At 42.0% G+C, this 14759-nt stretch overlaps 1 protein-coding gene across 1 annotated transcript in view; it reads left to right on the top strand.

Annotated features, from left to right (window-relative positions):
• HDGFL3 (HDGF like 3) overlaps nucleotides 1-14503 on the top strand; it is a 37892-nt gene extending 23389 nt beyond the window's left edge. Inside the window, exons 3-6 of the mRNA XM_084293332.1 lie at nucleotides 1788-1926; nucleotides 3242-3400; nucleotides 4995-5141; nucleotides 13135-14503. Coding sequence (XP_084149458.1) covers nucleotides 1788-1926; nucleotides 3242-3400; nucleotides 4995-5141; nucleotides 13135-13140 — 451 coding nt within the window. The 3' untranslated portion in view covers nucleotides 13141-14503. The remainder of the gene's footprint in view (nucleotides 1-1787; nucleotides 1927-3241; nucleotides 3401-4994; nucleotides 5142-13134) is intronic.
• The last annotated feature ends 256 nt before the right edge of the window (nucleotides 14504-14759 follow it).

Genomic DNA, 14759 nt, shown 5'->3' with positions numbered 1-14759 from the left:
TCATCGTCGTGTAATAGTCTAAAAAGAATAAGGATAAGCTAAAATAAACTTATGAAGCCTCAAAATCAGAAACCAAAATGTAATTTCATTTTTTCTTAATGAAAACATTTTTCTTAGAAACATTTTGAGAAAAAGAAATCTGACCACTATTATTCTGAAATGAATGAATCGCAGACTGCTAATCTCTTCTGTTTTGGATTTTATTAGCCTGTGATCTGACTATAACATCTGACACGGGAAAGCATTTCATACTTACTACCTTAATAATTTAAGAAGCATAACTGCTAAAAATGAACTGTAGATTGCAGCTTATGAGTTTTATAGCAGAGTAGTAGAAACTGTTACACTCTCCCAGTGGCAATGAATGTATTTCAAAGAAGTGGACGCTTTTTCAGTGTTTACCATACATAAAAGACTGTAGAAACATTTCCATACTTTACTGTTGAGCTAAATTAAGGTAGGTCCTGGTAAATTTCATGAGGTTTTCCTTTGTTGTTTGTGCTAGAACTGTTCTTGTTGATCTTGGGCAGATCTCTGTGCCTGCAGAAGCCCATGTGCAAGAACGGGCAACTTCCTATCTCACAATTATGTTACGAGAATAAATGCATTTAGAGAGGTGGAGCTCTGAGATCCTGTGACAGTAGAGACCACAGAGTTAACTTCAATTGCAGAGATCATCAGGAAAGTAGGGTGGTGATTATAGTGAGGGACAATGTGACATGCTCAGCTCTGGCCATTGGTGACATGGAATCTTCCATGTGGGAATGAAGTATTGTTGTGTTGTGTTTTTTTTGCCTTCACTGTTTTTAATTTAACGTATGATTAGGCATCCCAGTACTGTGATACAGAGAACAGTAAACACACCAGATATAGATAGCCAGTGAAAAGGAAATTATACTTTCTTCAGTTTTACATAAGAACGTAGAACTTTACTGTAAATTATGTAAAAGGAGGATAAATGACCGGTCTTTTTTGTTATTATTATTTTTCCCTGCATTGTGGTGCCTGTGCTTGAAATTAGTTGGTGCAGTGCGTAGCTGACATGCAGCAGCAGAGCACAAAATCCCTCCTTTGCTGTGCTGTCTAAAAACCAATTTGGCCACAAGCACCGTGTGTGTCTCATTGTTTCCTTGTATTACTCATCTGTCTATACTCACCCATTGTTTCTTGTCTTATATGAAATTATAAGAGTTTTGGGAAAGAGAACATTTTTATTGTGTTTGCACAGAATCTAGTATGTGGGGGGCTTGATCCATGGAAGACACTCCCAGGCTTACAGTATAAATAATACTGAGTGCCCCTGCTTTTTCTGTGTAGTGGTACAAGGGATAAGTTTTTTGCTCATGGGTTCTAGGCATTCCTTAAATGCTTTGGCTTTTCATATGGTATTATTTTTAGGCCTTTCTGGATTTGTAACACATAGGATTGGAAGTTTGGTCCCTTGCTGTTGCAGGCAATTACGTCATATAATCCCTTTCATAAACTGTTCAAGTGCCAGTTCCCAGCAGTAGTTAATATAATAAATGAGACTCGTTTTAGTTGTTTCTAGAGAGACACAGCATGGTTTTGCAACATCAAACATTGGAATGGCGAGCCAATCCATAAAATCAGACTCACAGCAGTAACTCAAAGCCAGTGGTAAATAAATAAATAAATAAATAAAAATGAAAAACACAATGATGGAATGAGCAGAAGAATAGGGAAAACATTTGCACTGTTAATGTTTTTAATTTGAAGAAAAGGAATTTGAGTCCTTTTTTTTGAATGCTACCTTTGTTAAAATGCAGTGCGTTCCTGGGGCCCAAAGACCTTTTCCCATATAAAGAATATAAAGATAAGTTTGGGAAGTCGAACAAACGAAAAGGATTTAATGAAGGCCTGTGGGAAATAGAAAACAACCCTGGAGTAAAGTTTACTGGATATCAGGTAAATGAGTTTCTCTTCTATTCCTCCTTATCTTTCTTATTTTCTTTGAAGACTTCTTATCTATGTAAACATTGTATGAGTGATGATAGAAGGTCCTGGTTTTGGTGGAGCTAGAAAGTTTCTCAGCTGGTGATTAGAGTGTAATCATATAGTATAAAGACAACTGTGGTCCTGCGCTGGGTGACAAATTGAACTTTAATCATACTGCAGGGCCCTTTGCTTTCTGTGATATTCTGGGGTGGCGAAGTGGAAAGTTCTGCAGCAGATTTAACTGAATTAAAAATGGAAGGTTTTGTTTACTCCACTATAAACATGACTTCTTCTTTCTGTTGTTTATTTTTATATCAAGTTCAGTGTATTTTACACAGACCTTAAGGTCACTGCACTTTTGATTTTTACATTGGTATGTATAACACAGAATGCCACTGACAAAGTAGTGAGGGGTGAGAAGGTGGAGGTTTAGGCTGCTGTTACCAGATAATAGCTGTTGTACAACAGCTCTCCCTGTTGGATATCAGGAGCAAAAAATGAGTGCAGCTGGGGAGGGAGAAGAGTAGTCAATGTAGTCGGTGGGCTGTATAAAACCAGAGAACTTAGCTCATTAAAAAAGTGTGGTCCTTTGAAGATAGAAATCACCTTGAAAAGACGGCGAACACCTATTACATTATTAGCACAAAACCTTACAAACCAAAGATACGGACCACCTGCAGACAAGCTGCTGCCCCTCTCTGTTCCTGTTTTACATTTTCAGCCCTACAGATGTTTTGCATACACTTGCGGATTTTAAAAAAAAATCTAGTGAATAGTCTGTGGGAGATGAACTGTCAAAGAGCTCTCAGCCTTTTGGTCAGTGTTTGCTTTTTCCTAACACAAAGGTCTTGCCCTTTGAGGGAGTTTGTAACAGCCATCTTTTCTCCTGAATAAGTCTGTCCTAAATGCAGCCAAAGTCTAGAAGTTTCCATAGTTTTGCCCAAAAAGCTACATGCCAGATCTCTCCACTGAACAACCCTTGGTTCTCTAGCAAATGCACTTCTGTTATCAGATCTTCTGTATCTGTTTAAGTCCTTCAGAACATACTATCCCAGGATCTGCATCTGATAACTGTTTTCAAATGGTGACTGAGAAAATTACCTTTACAGCCCTTTCTCTTGGTAATTGTAAGAATAACCGGGGCTCCTCCTGTCTAGAACGTTTAAAGTGCAAGCTCTCTATTCCCAGTGTTTCTCTGTAAATACAGAACAAAAATTAAGCGGTAACTTTTAGTGATATTTTTGTTGTTTATATTATTATTATTATCATTATTGTTACTTTAAAGGCAATTCAGCAACAGAGCTCATCAGAAACTGAGGGAGAAGGAGGAAATACAGCAGATGCCAGTAGTGAGGAGGAAGGTGATCGGGTAGAAGAGGATGGAAAAGGCAAAAGAAAGAATGAAAAAGCAGGCTCAAAACGAAAAAAATCCTACACTTCAAAGGTTATCTTCTGAGTTTTTCTATTGTTACCCATATATATGTTACCCATTAATAACCAAGTCACTGTGTACCTTGTGGCTATCTGTCCTTCCTTCTTTAGTGTTTTGATTCCAGTACTGTAATGATGGTGTTCAAACGGGCCCTTGATGGTGTAGACAGCCTTGGTGAGACAGCAGTTGAAATACTCTGCCCTGTTCTTGTGCCCACACTTTGAGAAGGCATAAGAATGGGAAGGAGTTCAGAAGATCTGTAAAGAAAATCCATGCAAAGTTAGCCTCAAGGTTCTCAGATCTTCAAGAAAATGAGAAATTTGATAAGCTCAAATAGGTATTTCCCCATAAAGAACAATAAAAATGCTTTAGAAGTGTGTCTCCTGTGAGACATGAGTTCAGGGTTGGTCCCTGTCTGCGAGAATTCAAGATTACCTCTCCCATCCCCAGCGTGAGTGCCCAAGATGCCGTAATAAATGGTAGGGTAGGGTCAGATGTGCTCAGTTCCTCCTGCTGTAGCTGTGCTTAAAACACTTCAGTACAGGATACAGAACAGGAGAGAGAAAGAGCTAATTCTGTAATCAGGGAGTAGGGTACTTAATTAGTAGATAACAGACTTACATTACAGTGTCTGCCTACCCTGTGAATATCTAAGTAACCACATAGATAAGAAAGCTAAGAGTAGTGGGTCTCAGACTGCCTTATAATGGCTGGTCAACGTAATCACCTGTGTACATGGCAATTTGGGTATCAAATACATTCCTCTTGTCACCTGGGTGGTAGGGAGTGACATTATAGTCACTTCTCCAGCTCTGTGCACACCTCCAGGTCTGTCCTTTGCTTAAAAAATGGTGGAAGGTGTGGCAGTCACACTCCTTCACATTCATGTTATTCTTCTGAAAGTGAAAAATAAATGAAATGAAAAGGAGCAAGTAGACAATCTAATCCAGGCTTAATTTAGGGGGGGGGAGCAAGAGTTTTTGTGGTTCATCTACTGAACAAAATGTTTTAAGTAATTTCACCCTCTTTGTGTGTTTTACATTAGAAATTCAGGTCTGGTCTACCATCTTCTTTCCAGAAGACTCTGGGCAAACAGAGGATTAGGAAAATGGTGGCTTAATGCCACAATTTATCCTTTTGTACTGTAGAATTGCATAACATAAAGGGAGCAGGAAAGATATATTGGTTCCACATGGCTTTAATGTTAATATATTAAAGCTGACAGCACTAAAAAAACTATGGAAAGCAGTTCTGCTAATGTTATTCTCATTTTACATCTCTGTGTTTAATCAAAACTTTTGTCAAGCTGGCACCATCTGTTTCATTAACTAGCAAAACCTACAGGTGACCCAACACTAATACCCACCTCCTATTACTGTGTCTGTCTTACAGTCAACTGTGCTGCCAGCCTGTGTTGAACACAGAATATCTGCTTTTGCTCCAGCTACTTAATCTGAGAAATGCTTTTCACCCTGCATTTCCTACCCAGTATTCACCTTGAACAATGAAGCACATGATCAGGCAGCATTGCAGATATGTTACAAAAATGTCTTTCTATGGCTGAAGCTTTGTTTTTGATTTATAACTTTGTTGTCAATCATTTTAGAAATCCTCCAAGCAGTCACGGAAATCTCCTGGAGATGAAGATGATAAGGACTGCAAAGAGGAAGAAAATAAGAGCAGCTCTGATGCTGGGGACGCAGGCAACGACACAAGAAACACTTCTTCAGATTTGCAGAAAACCAGTGAAGGGGTAATCTTTCATTAATATAATTCACTTCACATGCACTTTGCTACCACTGGGCTCTGAAGTTGGGGTGAAAGGTATTGTGCTGCAGTGTGTATACCACATGCAGATCTTTCCATATTGTGTTTAAGTGCTCAGAATGTGTCTAGAACAGAAACATGGGGTTTCTGTTCCATGTTCTCCCCTGGTACAGATTTTGCTCTAGGGAAATGACTGAATGAGGAAAGATACTACAAGCACTGTTTTGTTCCAACACTTGCATGGATGTCAGCTGAGAGTAACTTTTGAAAACCATGAGCTGGAATGATACAAAACTGATGTGAGAGCAGAAGCAGACTGTTTGCACAATGCATTTTGGCTCACTAAACAGTGGGAACCTGCTTATCCTTTCACACTTGTTTGAAACCTGTGTAAATCCCACTGACTTCTTTAGAGTTCATGAGGTTTCCTGTGTGCCTTACAGAGTCTGTATACTTTGGGTTTTAGGGCAGATCCTGGCTTAGGATAGGGTCTTCCAAGGAAAGGGTTTGCTGTATATAATGGTATAAAAGTACATATATATGATCATATAGATAGTGCATATATAATTGTATGCAGTTTCAGATAGTCTGTGTGTTTGTGTCAGTCGTGTGCTTGTGTCAGTATTATTTTGTGACCACAGCAACAGAAAGGAAGGCTGCTAAGCAGGGTATTGGCATGGGAATTGGTTAACTGTCAGCCTCCTTTAACAACCAGTACTATTTCTGTGCCTTCAGAGCAACACAAGCCTCTGTGCTCCAGCACTTACAGCTCCTCTCAGAACCAGTTCCTTTCTGGTACCCATGCCAGGGCCCTACCATGTGGCCAGCAGCTGGGCTGGGCTGTCACAGGAGCTGCTGAGTGACATGAATTCCCAGGTGTAGGAGGGAGCCAGCCAGCACAGGCTCTCATCTGACATTGCCGAGGTGCCTTAGCACCCAGCTGCGTGCTCAGCCTCAACCCTTTCTCACAAAACACAACCTCTGGGGAGCTGTTGTCATCTCGTGCTTAAGACTTTCCCCAGAGCTTCCTGTCCCCTTGTCTCTCTGAGCTACTGAGTGTCTGTTTTGTGGCTCTTGGCCTTATGAAGACATTGGTGTGTGGCTTCTGGGGCCTGGACCCTCTTGTTCACTCTGAAGGAGCTGCTGGCCTGAGCCACAGACAGGTGCAAGGAGCCACTGCACCCAGCTACACCTTCCCAACACCTCACCCACATAACCTGAGAGTTTGGGGCTGATGTATGTTGTGAGTGCACAGTGTGTGTGTTGGTCATTGTTGTGGTTTAACCCAGCCGGCAGCTAAACACCACCCTCCCCCCTCCCTCTCTGGGATGGGGGAGAGAAACGGGAAAGTGGAGCCTGTGAGTTGAGTTTATTAAGACAGAAAAATAATAATAATAACAATGATGATAATAGTACTAGGAATAATAATGTGTACGAAACAAGTGATGCACAGTGCAATTGCTCACCATCTGCTGACTGGTGCCCAGCCTAACCCCAAGCAGTCCGGCCCTCCTCCCCCAGGTAGCCACCCCTATATATTGTTCAGCATGACGTCAGATGGTATGGAATACCCCTTTGGCTAGTTTGGGTCAGCTGCTCTGGGTCTGTCCCCTTCCAGCTCTTGCTGCACCCCCAGCCTGCCCGTTGGCAGGATAGAATGAGAAGCTGAAACATCCTTGGCTTGGTGTAAGCACTGCTCTGCAACAATTAAAACATCAGCATGTTATCAGCACTCTTCTCATCCTAAGCCAAAACATAGCACCCTACCAGCTACTAGGAAGAAAATTAACTCTGTCCTAACTGAAACCAGGACAGGCATGTTCTGGTTAGTTAACCCTGTGACACTTTCATATCCTCAGAGATTTTTTTTCATTGGTATGAAAAAACTGGCCATGAGCTCTGTCTGAGGTGGCAGGAGGCCTGAGGAAGGTGCCCTGAGGTTCAGGAGGGCCTGCTTTGTTTCCCATGTTTGTAGCGATGACAGGGGATGTCTGTGAACTTCAGGCATGTTCTTGTAAGGACCAAATGCTTACTGAGTTAGGTCAGTCACAGATTAAGTGGCTAAAAAGTCCCACAGTGTTGGCTCTGTGGCTGGTGATATTCTTATAGCTCTTTCTTCTGTATGTGACATGCTTGTAGCTGCTGGTTTAGGAGCCCAGCGTGCTAAATGCCGTGCTGCTCTGCAGCGTTTTCAGGACTGCAGATATCTCACAGCCCCTGTGCTGAAATGCAGTCAACAGTCTCTGTGCCCTGCCTGCCAGCACGAACTCTGCAGAAATATTCACAGTAAACATTGTACCCACGTGAGGAGTTGACTCTGCTCTGACTTCTGCAACCCCAGCGTTCAGGCTCAACATCACGCATGAATGACCAGTCTTTAACCAGATCTCTGATGCTTTTGATGTTATGGGAAAGGTGAAGTTTTAGTAGCAGGTACAAGAAGAGGTGGTTTTAAGGGCAACTGAAGATCAAAGTACTGACATGTTTGCAGGAATTCACATCCTGATCCAAATATTTTACCTTGGGCCCATTTCTGCTGCAGACTCAGCATTTCGCTTGTAAAACCTCTTCTGCATTTGCAGTGCAGTTCTCTCTCAGGACCACGAGGAGACACTCCATGTCTCCGTGTCCTCAAAGCCAGACCAGGTGTCTGTTTAGAAAATATCCTTCATCAGGCACAAGGCACTTGGGGAAAGAGGAATCAGGATTTTTTTTTCAGTTTGCATTACACAGGCAGGCAGTCACGTAGCTCATGGCTAGTTGCTTTCTGGTTCTGCCAGGGGCCCTGAGCTCCTCCGGCCCACACACTCGGACTTGTCTCCGGTGGAAAGGAAGGTGGAAAAGGCCAACGCACGCCTTCGGAGTTGGGGTGCTCTCCTTGTTGTTCACACCCACTAATCCGAACCACATCCAGGTCAAATAGAGGACACGGTCGTAAGTGAAATCCTTTAAAACTGTCTTTAAAATCGTGTAGGCTGTGAGGAAAGCACACTACGGATAATGCCCAGTGTGAAGAAAATGGGCTTCCCCCTCGCACCCAGCGCTGTGAGGCCGGGCGGGCTCGGGCCGTTCGGCCATAAGATGGCGCCAAGAGCACACCGAGATGGAGGTGGGTGCAGGCCGCGCCCCCGGTCCCAAAGGCATCAGGGGGCTGCGTGAGACTGGCACCAGAAGAGAGCTTGTTTCAAGGTTGCTCGTTGAGAGTTGCTGTGAAGGCAAAGAGGAATGAAAAGCAAGAGCTCGGAGCCCAGATCTCAAGGACAGGCGTGTCTCCTCCTGTACTGGTTTTGCTGCTGTGACCGGCCACTCGGAAGAGGCCTCACGGTGGAAGCTGTGAGGGGCCGTGGCTGTGAGCTCAGGCACCCCGCGTAGTGCTCCCCAGGGCTGCTCTGCACCTCCCAGTGCCTGACTAGGCACAGCTGGCTAAAAGACACGAGTTTTTCTCTTAATAATAATGAGGTAGTGGTTATGTTTTATAATCCCCACATTGCAAGCTAAAGGCACATCTCCCCTTTCCGTGTCAGAGGGTACCTTGTCTTTTAATCGCGCTCTTAACCTCAGCATTATGGGGATCTTCATGAAGGGTTAACTGCTGAAGTCAAATGATTGCAGGAGCATCTTCACCTCTACTTTTTTAATGAAATTTCTAACCTCCAGGTGGTAGAGGAAAGCTTAGAAATGTGAAGTGATGGCTTCCTAAAGACTCAAAACCCAGAGCAAATAAAAGTACTTCCAAAGCTATGATGATTTTTTTCAGCCAATTTCATACTTTTCAAGGGCTCAACTCATGATTTTTTTTTATCCCTGGGGTTGACAAAACTGCTTTTTTTCTTACCTTTTCTTATCTTAGTTTCTCTACCATTCTTGAGAACTGCAAATACTCTCATCATAAAAGATGTGAGCTTCCTCAGACTCAAACAACTTAAAATTGCATCATGCCACCACTACCTGGTTCTCAGTTTCTTTCCCTCATTGCTTTTGTTTAGCTGATTCCCTTGCTAAAAAGATATAAAGCCTGAACCTCAGGGTTTTATTGTCTAATATTAATTAACTAATAATATGTTAACTAAGACGTACCATCCCACAGCTTGCTCAAATCAAGTCACAGACCCCCCATGGCAGTCCTCTGCTGTTAAATATTAAATTGTCTTGCCTGTCTCAAAATACCACATAAACGGAATACTCCTGTGGAAAGGTATTCATGGCTCTGTATTGTTTACTTTCTATGGTGCAGAATTAGCTCATAAATCAGTGAATTCATGGCAGCAGATTTACATTCCACATTTAAATCTCTTGTGACTTGTGTGTTTGGTTCTTGGCTGGCATAACTCTGAAACGTTGTAACTGAATACCTAAATCGCTTTTTACTTTCAATGCTCTGGATACCCGTAAAATGACATTTGAAAGCTGACTGTAGTCTCTAACTTATAAGGAAGTATTTGAATGTTAAGGCCAGCACTTAGGGTATGGGGCAAGTTTTTCTTTCAGTATTTGTTATTTTAGTTACTAGTCCAGACACTGGCTTGGTAAGCGAGGCATTCTGTTCGTGTGAGCCTGCCTTTCATTTGTGTGAGGGGGCACATGGTTGCCTTTCAGGAGGTGAATGATACTACTGAGTCTAAGAAAAGTACTGGATTTGTTGGAAATTAAATACATTTTTTTGGTCCTGTTACAGCCAGGATATTGAAGTAGAGTAAAGGACTCTGATCTTTTTACTCACACTGACAATCAGTTAACATGGGAGTCAGTGGATCTATTTGTGGAGGCAACTGCTTGCCAGCATGAATAAGGGGATCAAAATCTGGTCCAAGATTACTGCCATCTGATACTATTGCAATTGGGAGAACATATTTAAAACAGCCTGTGTCCAAGACATATTTTTTGTTGTGATGTTTGTGGGGTAGCAACAATTGCAGTTACTGCTGTAAAAGAAAAGTGTTACAGCCATACTGGCCAGAGAAATACAGGTTCGTTTCTGATGCGGTTTTGAGATGTTTGGTTCCTTAGCTTTTCCTTCTTTATTTCTCAAGAATTACATTGGCTAGACTGCATAACAGTTTTGGGGTTTCGCCAACATGAGAAGCATAGCATTTAGGGCTCTATTCTACGTAAAAGCATTATGTTGGCATTCGTCCAGAGAACTAAAATAGAATATGTGTTTCTGTCTGATTTTTTTTCCAGGAATTAGGTAAATTAAAATTCACCTCTCCGAAAAAACATTTGTAAAAATGCACAATAAGAATTTTGGTGTAAAAACTACCTAGTGACATACTCTCAACTGGCATAAAGAGGTGCGTTGTCTGCTGCCTTAACGCAGCTCAGAACAGCACTGCTCAGTAAGGCAATGAGACGTAATTCAGGGGGAACATAAATGTCTGAAGCAGCTGGTATAGATGAAATACACTATTTGCATCTCTGTCTACATTGGATTCTGTAACCATTTTGATCTCAGAACAGCATGGAATAACAACAACTGTAAAGAGCAAGTAAATAATTATCCTTCTGCTCATCCAACAAGACCTAAAGTACAAGGTGGCTGAGTTGCCAGGTACTGTCATGGAAGGAATTTTCAGTGCCAGAAAAAACAAGGCAATACGGAGGTTTAGCTTTATTCCCTGCTCTCTGTACTCCCAGTCCTTCTGTTACAGCTCCAAGCTCCATTTTATGGCTGACTGCAATCTTTCACTTGCATCACCCAGATTTTGTGCTGTTTCTTCTGTGTGCAGCAGCGCTGGCCAGTGCAGCACACGTTGTACCCTGCCTTACAGTAAAGCTGAGTGGTGTGCTCAAACAAAGATGATGTGATGTGATCTGCTTCTGAAGAGAAGCGAAACCATGGAGACCATGGAAACTGCTCGGCTGCGCCGCATCCTTGTTCAGCGGCCGATGAGGGAGCTGGCAGCGCATGCTGCCCGGGCAGATGAAGCAGCCTCGAGAGGCCCAGGTTCTCATCCCAGGGGCTGCGTGTGTGTGGGGAGCAGAGCTCTGCTGGCTTCTTTGACAGCTGGGAGCACGTGTGGAAGACAAAACCTGTGTTGTGGTGGAAGAGCCTCCTGCAAATTGCTGAAGTGCTAGAGGATGATTTGCATACCTGGCTCTTTGTTCTCCCTCCTGTGCTGTGCTGTGGCTCTACAGACACATCTGTGAGGCAGGGTAGTGCAGCTATTAGCATTCGCAGCGTGCCACGTGAGCAGGGTGCTTACCCAGTCTGCTGGCAGTAGCCCAGAGGGGCCTTGTTGTTAATAAGTGCAAAGCTTTAATACTCTGAAAGGATGGCTCTCCTTATGGGGTCTGAGAGGGATGCTGCAGGGACCGGCTGTTTGAACACCCATCCTGCCTGTCAGAGCTGCCTAGCAGCTGCCATTAAGAACTGGAGTCAAAGGCATGGCTCGATTGCTTAATCATTTATAGTTGCCTTAATGGGTGTCTGCACCTCCCTCTGAGGGGAACAGAAGTGGCAGTGAACCCTTCCAAGCCACGTCTCCAAAGCATCTGTAATACTCATCTCACCGACTCTTAAACAGGGTAGAGGAGGTCAGTGGAAGCGTGGTGCTGTGGATGAACTCCACCGCTGCACTTCTTGACGGGAGGCATGGCTCGGGCAGTTTCTTGTAAGACATCATTACACGCATAAGCGTTTTTTAATAAGTAACCCCTTATCATGTGTCGTTAGTCAGGATGTACCGGGACCTCCCACACGGAAGGTGCAGGTTTCCATTACTTTTTGTGCTGCACTAGTTTGCAACCACCTTGTTGTAGGACAGAAAAGCCAGACTGAGCAGAGCCCTTAGTTCAGAGGTGCAGCAGCCATATTGGGACCCCAGGCTGCTAAGTGGGTGCTGGTATGTGCTGATCCTCTTGGGCAGAGGAGTGCGGCCTGTTCTAGTCGTGGCATCACATGCAGCAGGCATGAGGGCCAGAGAACTTAGGCAGCAAACTGCTTGTGCAGGGCTGTTAAGATGCCTTCTTTGCATATTTTCTTCCAGATCCCATGTAAAATGAAAATTCCGTCACCCCCAGTGGATTCAACCTGTCCCCCTTCCACCCCTTATTCCTTGATGTTGGCTTTGTTTCTTGAACGACACCAGATACATTACCAGTGCCTTCATGCTGCTTGTGTGTTGTATTTTTTTCCAGCCGTCAGGGTGTGGGCAGACCAGCATTCACATCCTGGGTTCTTTACAAAGGAGAAGGGAGATCTTGGTCGGGGCTGGGTAGTCACGTGGCATTGTGCGACCTCACATTATTCGGCAAAAGTAGTGGGTCCATGCGCCTGTAGGTGTCTGGCTGCCTCTGTTTAATGTGAAGAAACTGAGACTGGGAGACACTTGCCATGGTGACATGAGGACAGTCTGATCCCATTCTAATCGATGTCAGCGGAAGCAGGAGCTGACCTTGACTTGGTCATAAAGGGGGAGCTTCTTCCTTTTCTGTCATCACCTTACAGTGAACTCAAGCCAAACTATTTCATTTTCCAGAAGTAACGTTCAGACATCTTAGCTATGAAAACTGTTTACCTTTCCTTTTGCTTGTTAAGTGTTCGTTTGTTTGAACAAGAGTGTTCTCATCACAAGGTCTTCAGTGCCAGAGCTTTTGCTTGAAGCCTGTCGATATCAGTGATCTAGCCAAGTGGGAAAATGCGAGATTCGGTTGTGCGTGTGAAGTGTCCTACAAGATTTACAATTAAGTGACTGAGGAAGCCAAAAAACAACTCACATACATGACTTGAGTTACTTAGTTGAATAGAGCTCTAAATGTTTACTCTTAAACTGTGCTCTTTAATATCTTGGAGTGGTATGTTTAGTTGATGTAACATAAGCAGTTTTCTCTAGAAAAAAAAGTTCTGTTTAAACAGACCAGGCAACTGCTTGTACCTGTGACTTTGAAGTAGAATAATAAGGCATTAATTATATTCAAGTTTGTTGCAATGTGCTTTTTCTTACATTAAATGTGATTTTTTTTTTCTTCTTCTCTTTCAGACTTAACCAACATAATGACTGCTGAATATTAAGGGAAAACACAAGAAGGTTCCATGTTTGGTTGTCTAATATTCTTGGATTTGATATGAGTCACCACATCTGTTCATTAGTATCATCAGCAGCATCCCAGTTTGTATGCACATTATTCACATTCCTATCTGTTGTGTTTGCAGAAATGACATTTTACCCTTTTTTCTAAGGGTTACTTTACAATTTTCATATTATTTGGTTGCATGAAGTTGCCCTTTACCAGTGGCTGAGGTTTATGAAGATATCGCATACTTGAACATGTTTAGATTCCTTTTCTAAACAGAAAAGGTGTAACTCCAAATTGTATCATTCTAAATCAGCATTTTTAAAAAACAAGTAGAAACGAGTCCCTTTCATACAATACTACAATCTCTTCCACCTACAAACATAATTTTAAATTTCCCTGTAATCCATACTTTCTTGATTTTTGATCAGTTTACAACATAAAAGAAAAAATCTTTTTCAGTTGAGATCACCACAAAGTTCAATAATGTAATAAAATACCTTTCCTTATTAGAAGTACCTAGCTAGTTATACTCTTAATACTTCTCAAAATCATGATGTAATGTACACTATCTGACTTAGTTCCTATATGTGAAGTTAGTGAAAGTCTTTTTGTGTTTCTTTAGATTAATACAAGGATTTTTTCCAATGCCAACACAATTTGAAATCATTCATTTGGATGCTTTCCATTTTTAAGCTTACTGTGATATAGAACCCTATGGGAAACCAAAAGAAAACATCAATTTTAATTAATGAAAGGCTTAAAAAAGGATGCTGTCATTCTGGCTTTTTTTTCCTTTTGGAAATAGAACTAGACTAGTAAGTAAGCATTCCAAATCCATTATTCTGTGTACATTATTGTTGCTATTGTGATAATAGAGATTTTTATTTATTTTTATGCCAGCTTTTATTGTGGAAACATATTTAGTCTGGTTTTATCAATCCTTGTTATGCTTGTCCTTGGAACATCTTTTGCGTATTCAAGGTTTGTAGTTGACGAGTTTACTGTAAAAAACTAAAAAAAAAAAAAAAAAAACACAACAAAAAAACATAAAATGAAACAAAAAGAAAACAAAAAAATGTATTGTTTTTACAGAATAAATTTATTGGAATGTGTATTGGGAGTAAGGTTTGAGGTTGTAAGCAACTAAGTTAGCGTCATATTTGGCTTCATACGTGTAATAATGTGAGGTATTAATGTAAGTCAAGTATTAAAGCAAAACATTCTGTTAACATGAGTTGACCATAATAGATACAAGTGCAGGTGAGATCTTTATTTTTTCTGTACTTTGCCTTTTCTGGATAACAGGAGGTTATTAAATTCACCTTGAATGTATTCAAAGTTTCTTTAAAAACATTAGAAGTAACATCGGAGGCTCAAATATCTGTGAGACAGCATGTCCTGTTACAGCCCGATAGCTCGGGGGGTTTCTTGGGAGGATGTACAGGGTTGGAGCTGGCCCAAATTCTAACATATGTGGAAGGAGTCCACACCAGGGAGGGTGCTTGAAGGAAACCCTTGCTTAAGTTCTTTTTTACCAAGAACCATTGACTGAGATGTGTTGTGGTTATTTTGGACCTATCCCTTTGGC

Source organism: Netta rufina (assembly GCF_964035555.1).
Source record: "Netta rufina genome assembly, chromosome: 11".
In the NCBI taxonomy this organism is placed as follows: domain Eukaryota; kingdom Metazoa; phylum Chordata; class Aves; order Anseriformes; family Anatidae; genus Netta; species Netta rufina.
Note: the sequence above shows the minus strand (reverse complement) of the source record. Positions and strands in the feature narration are given on the sequence as shown.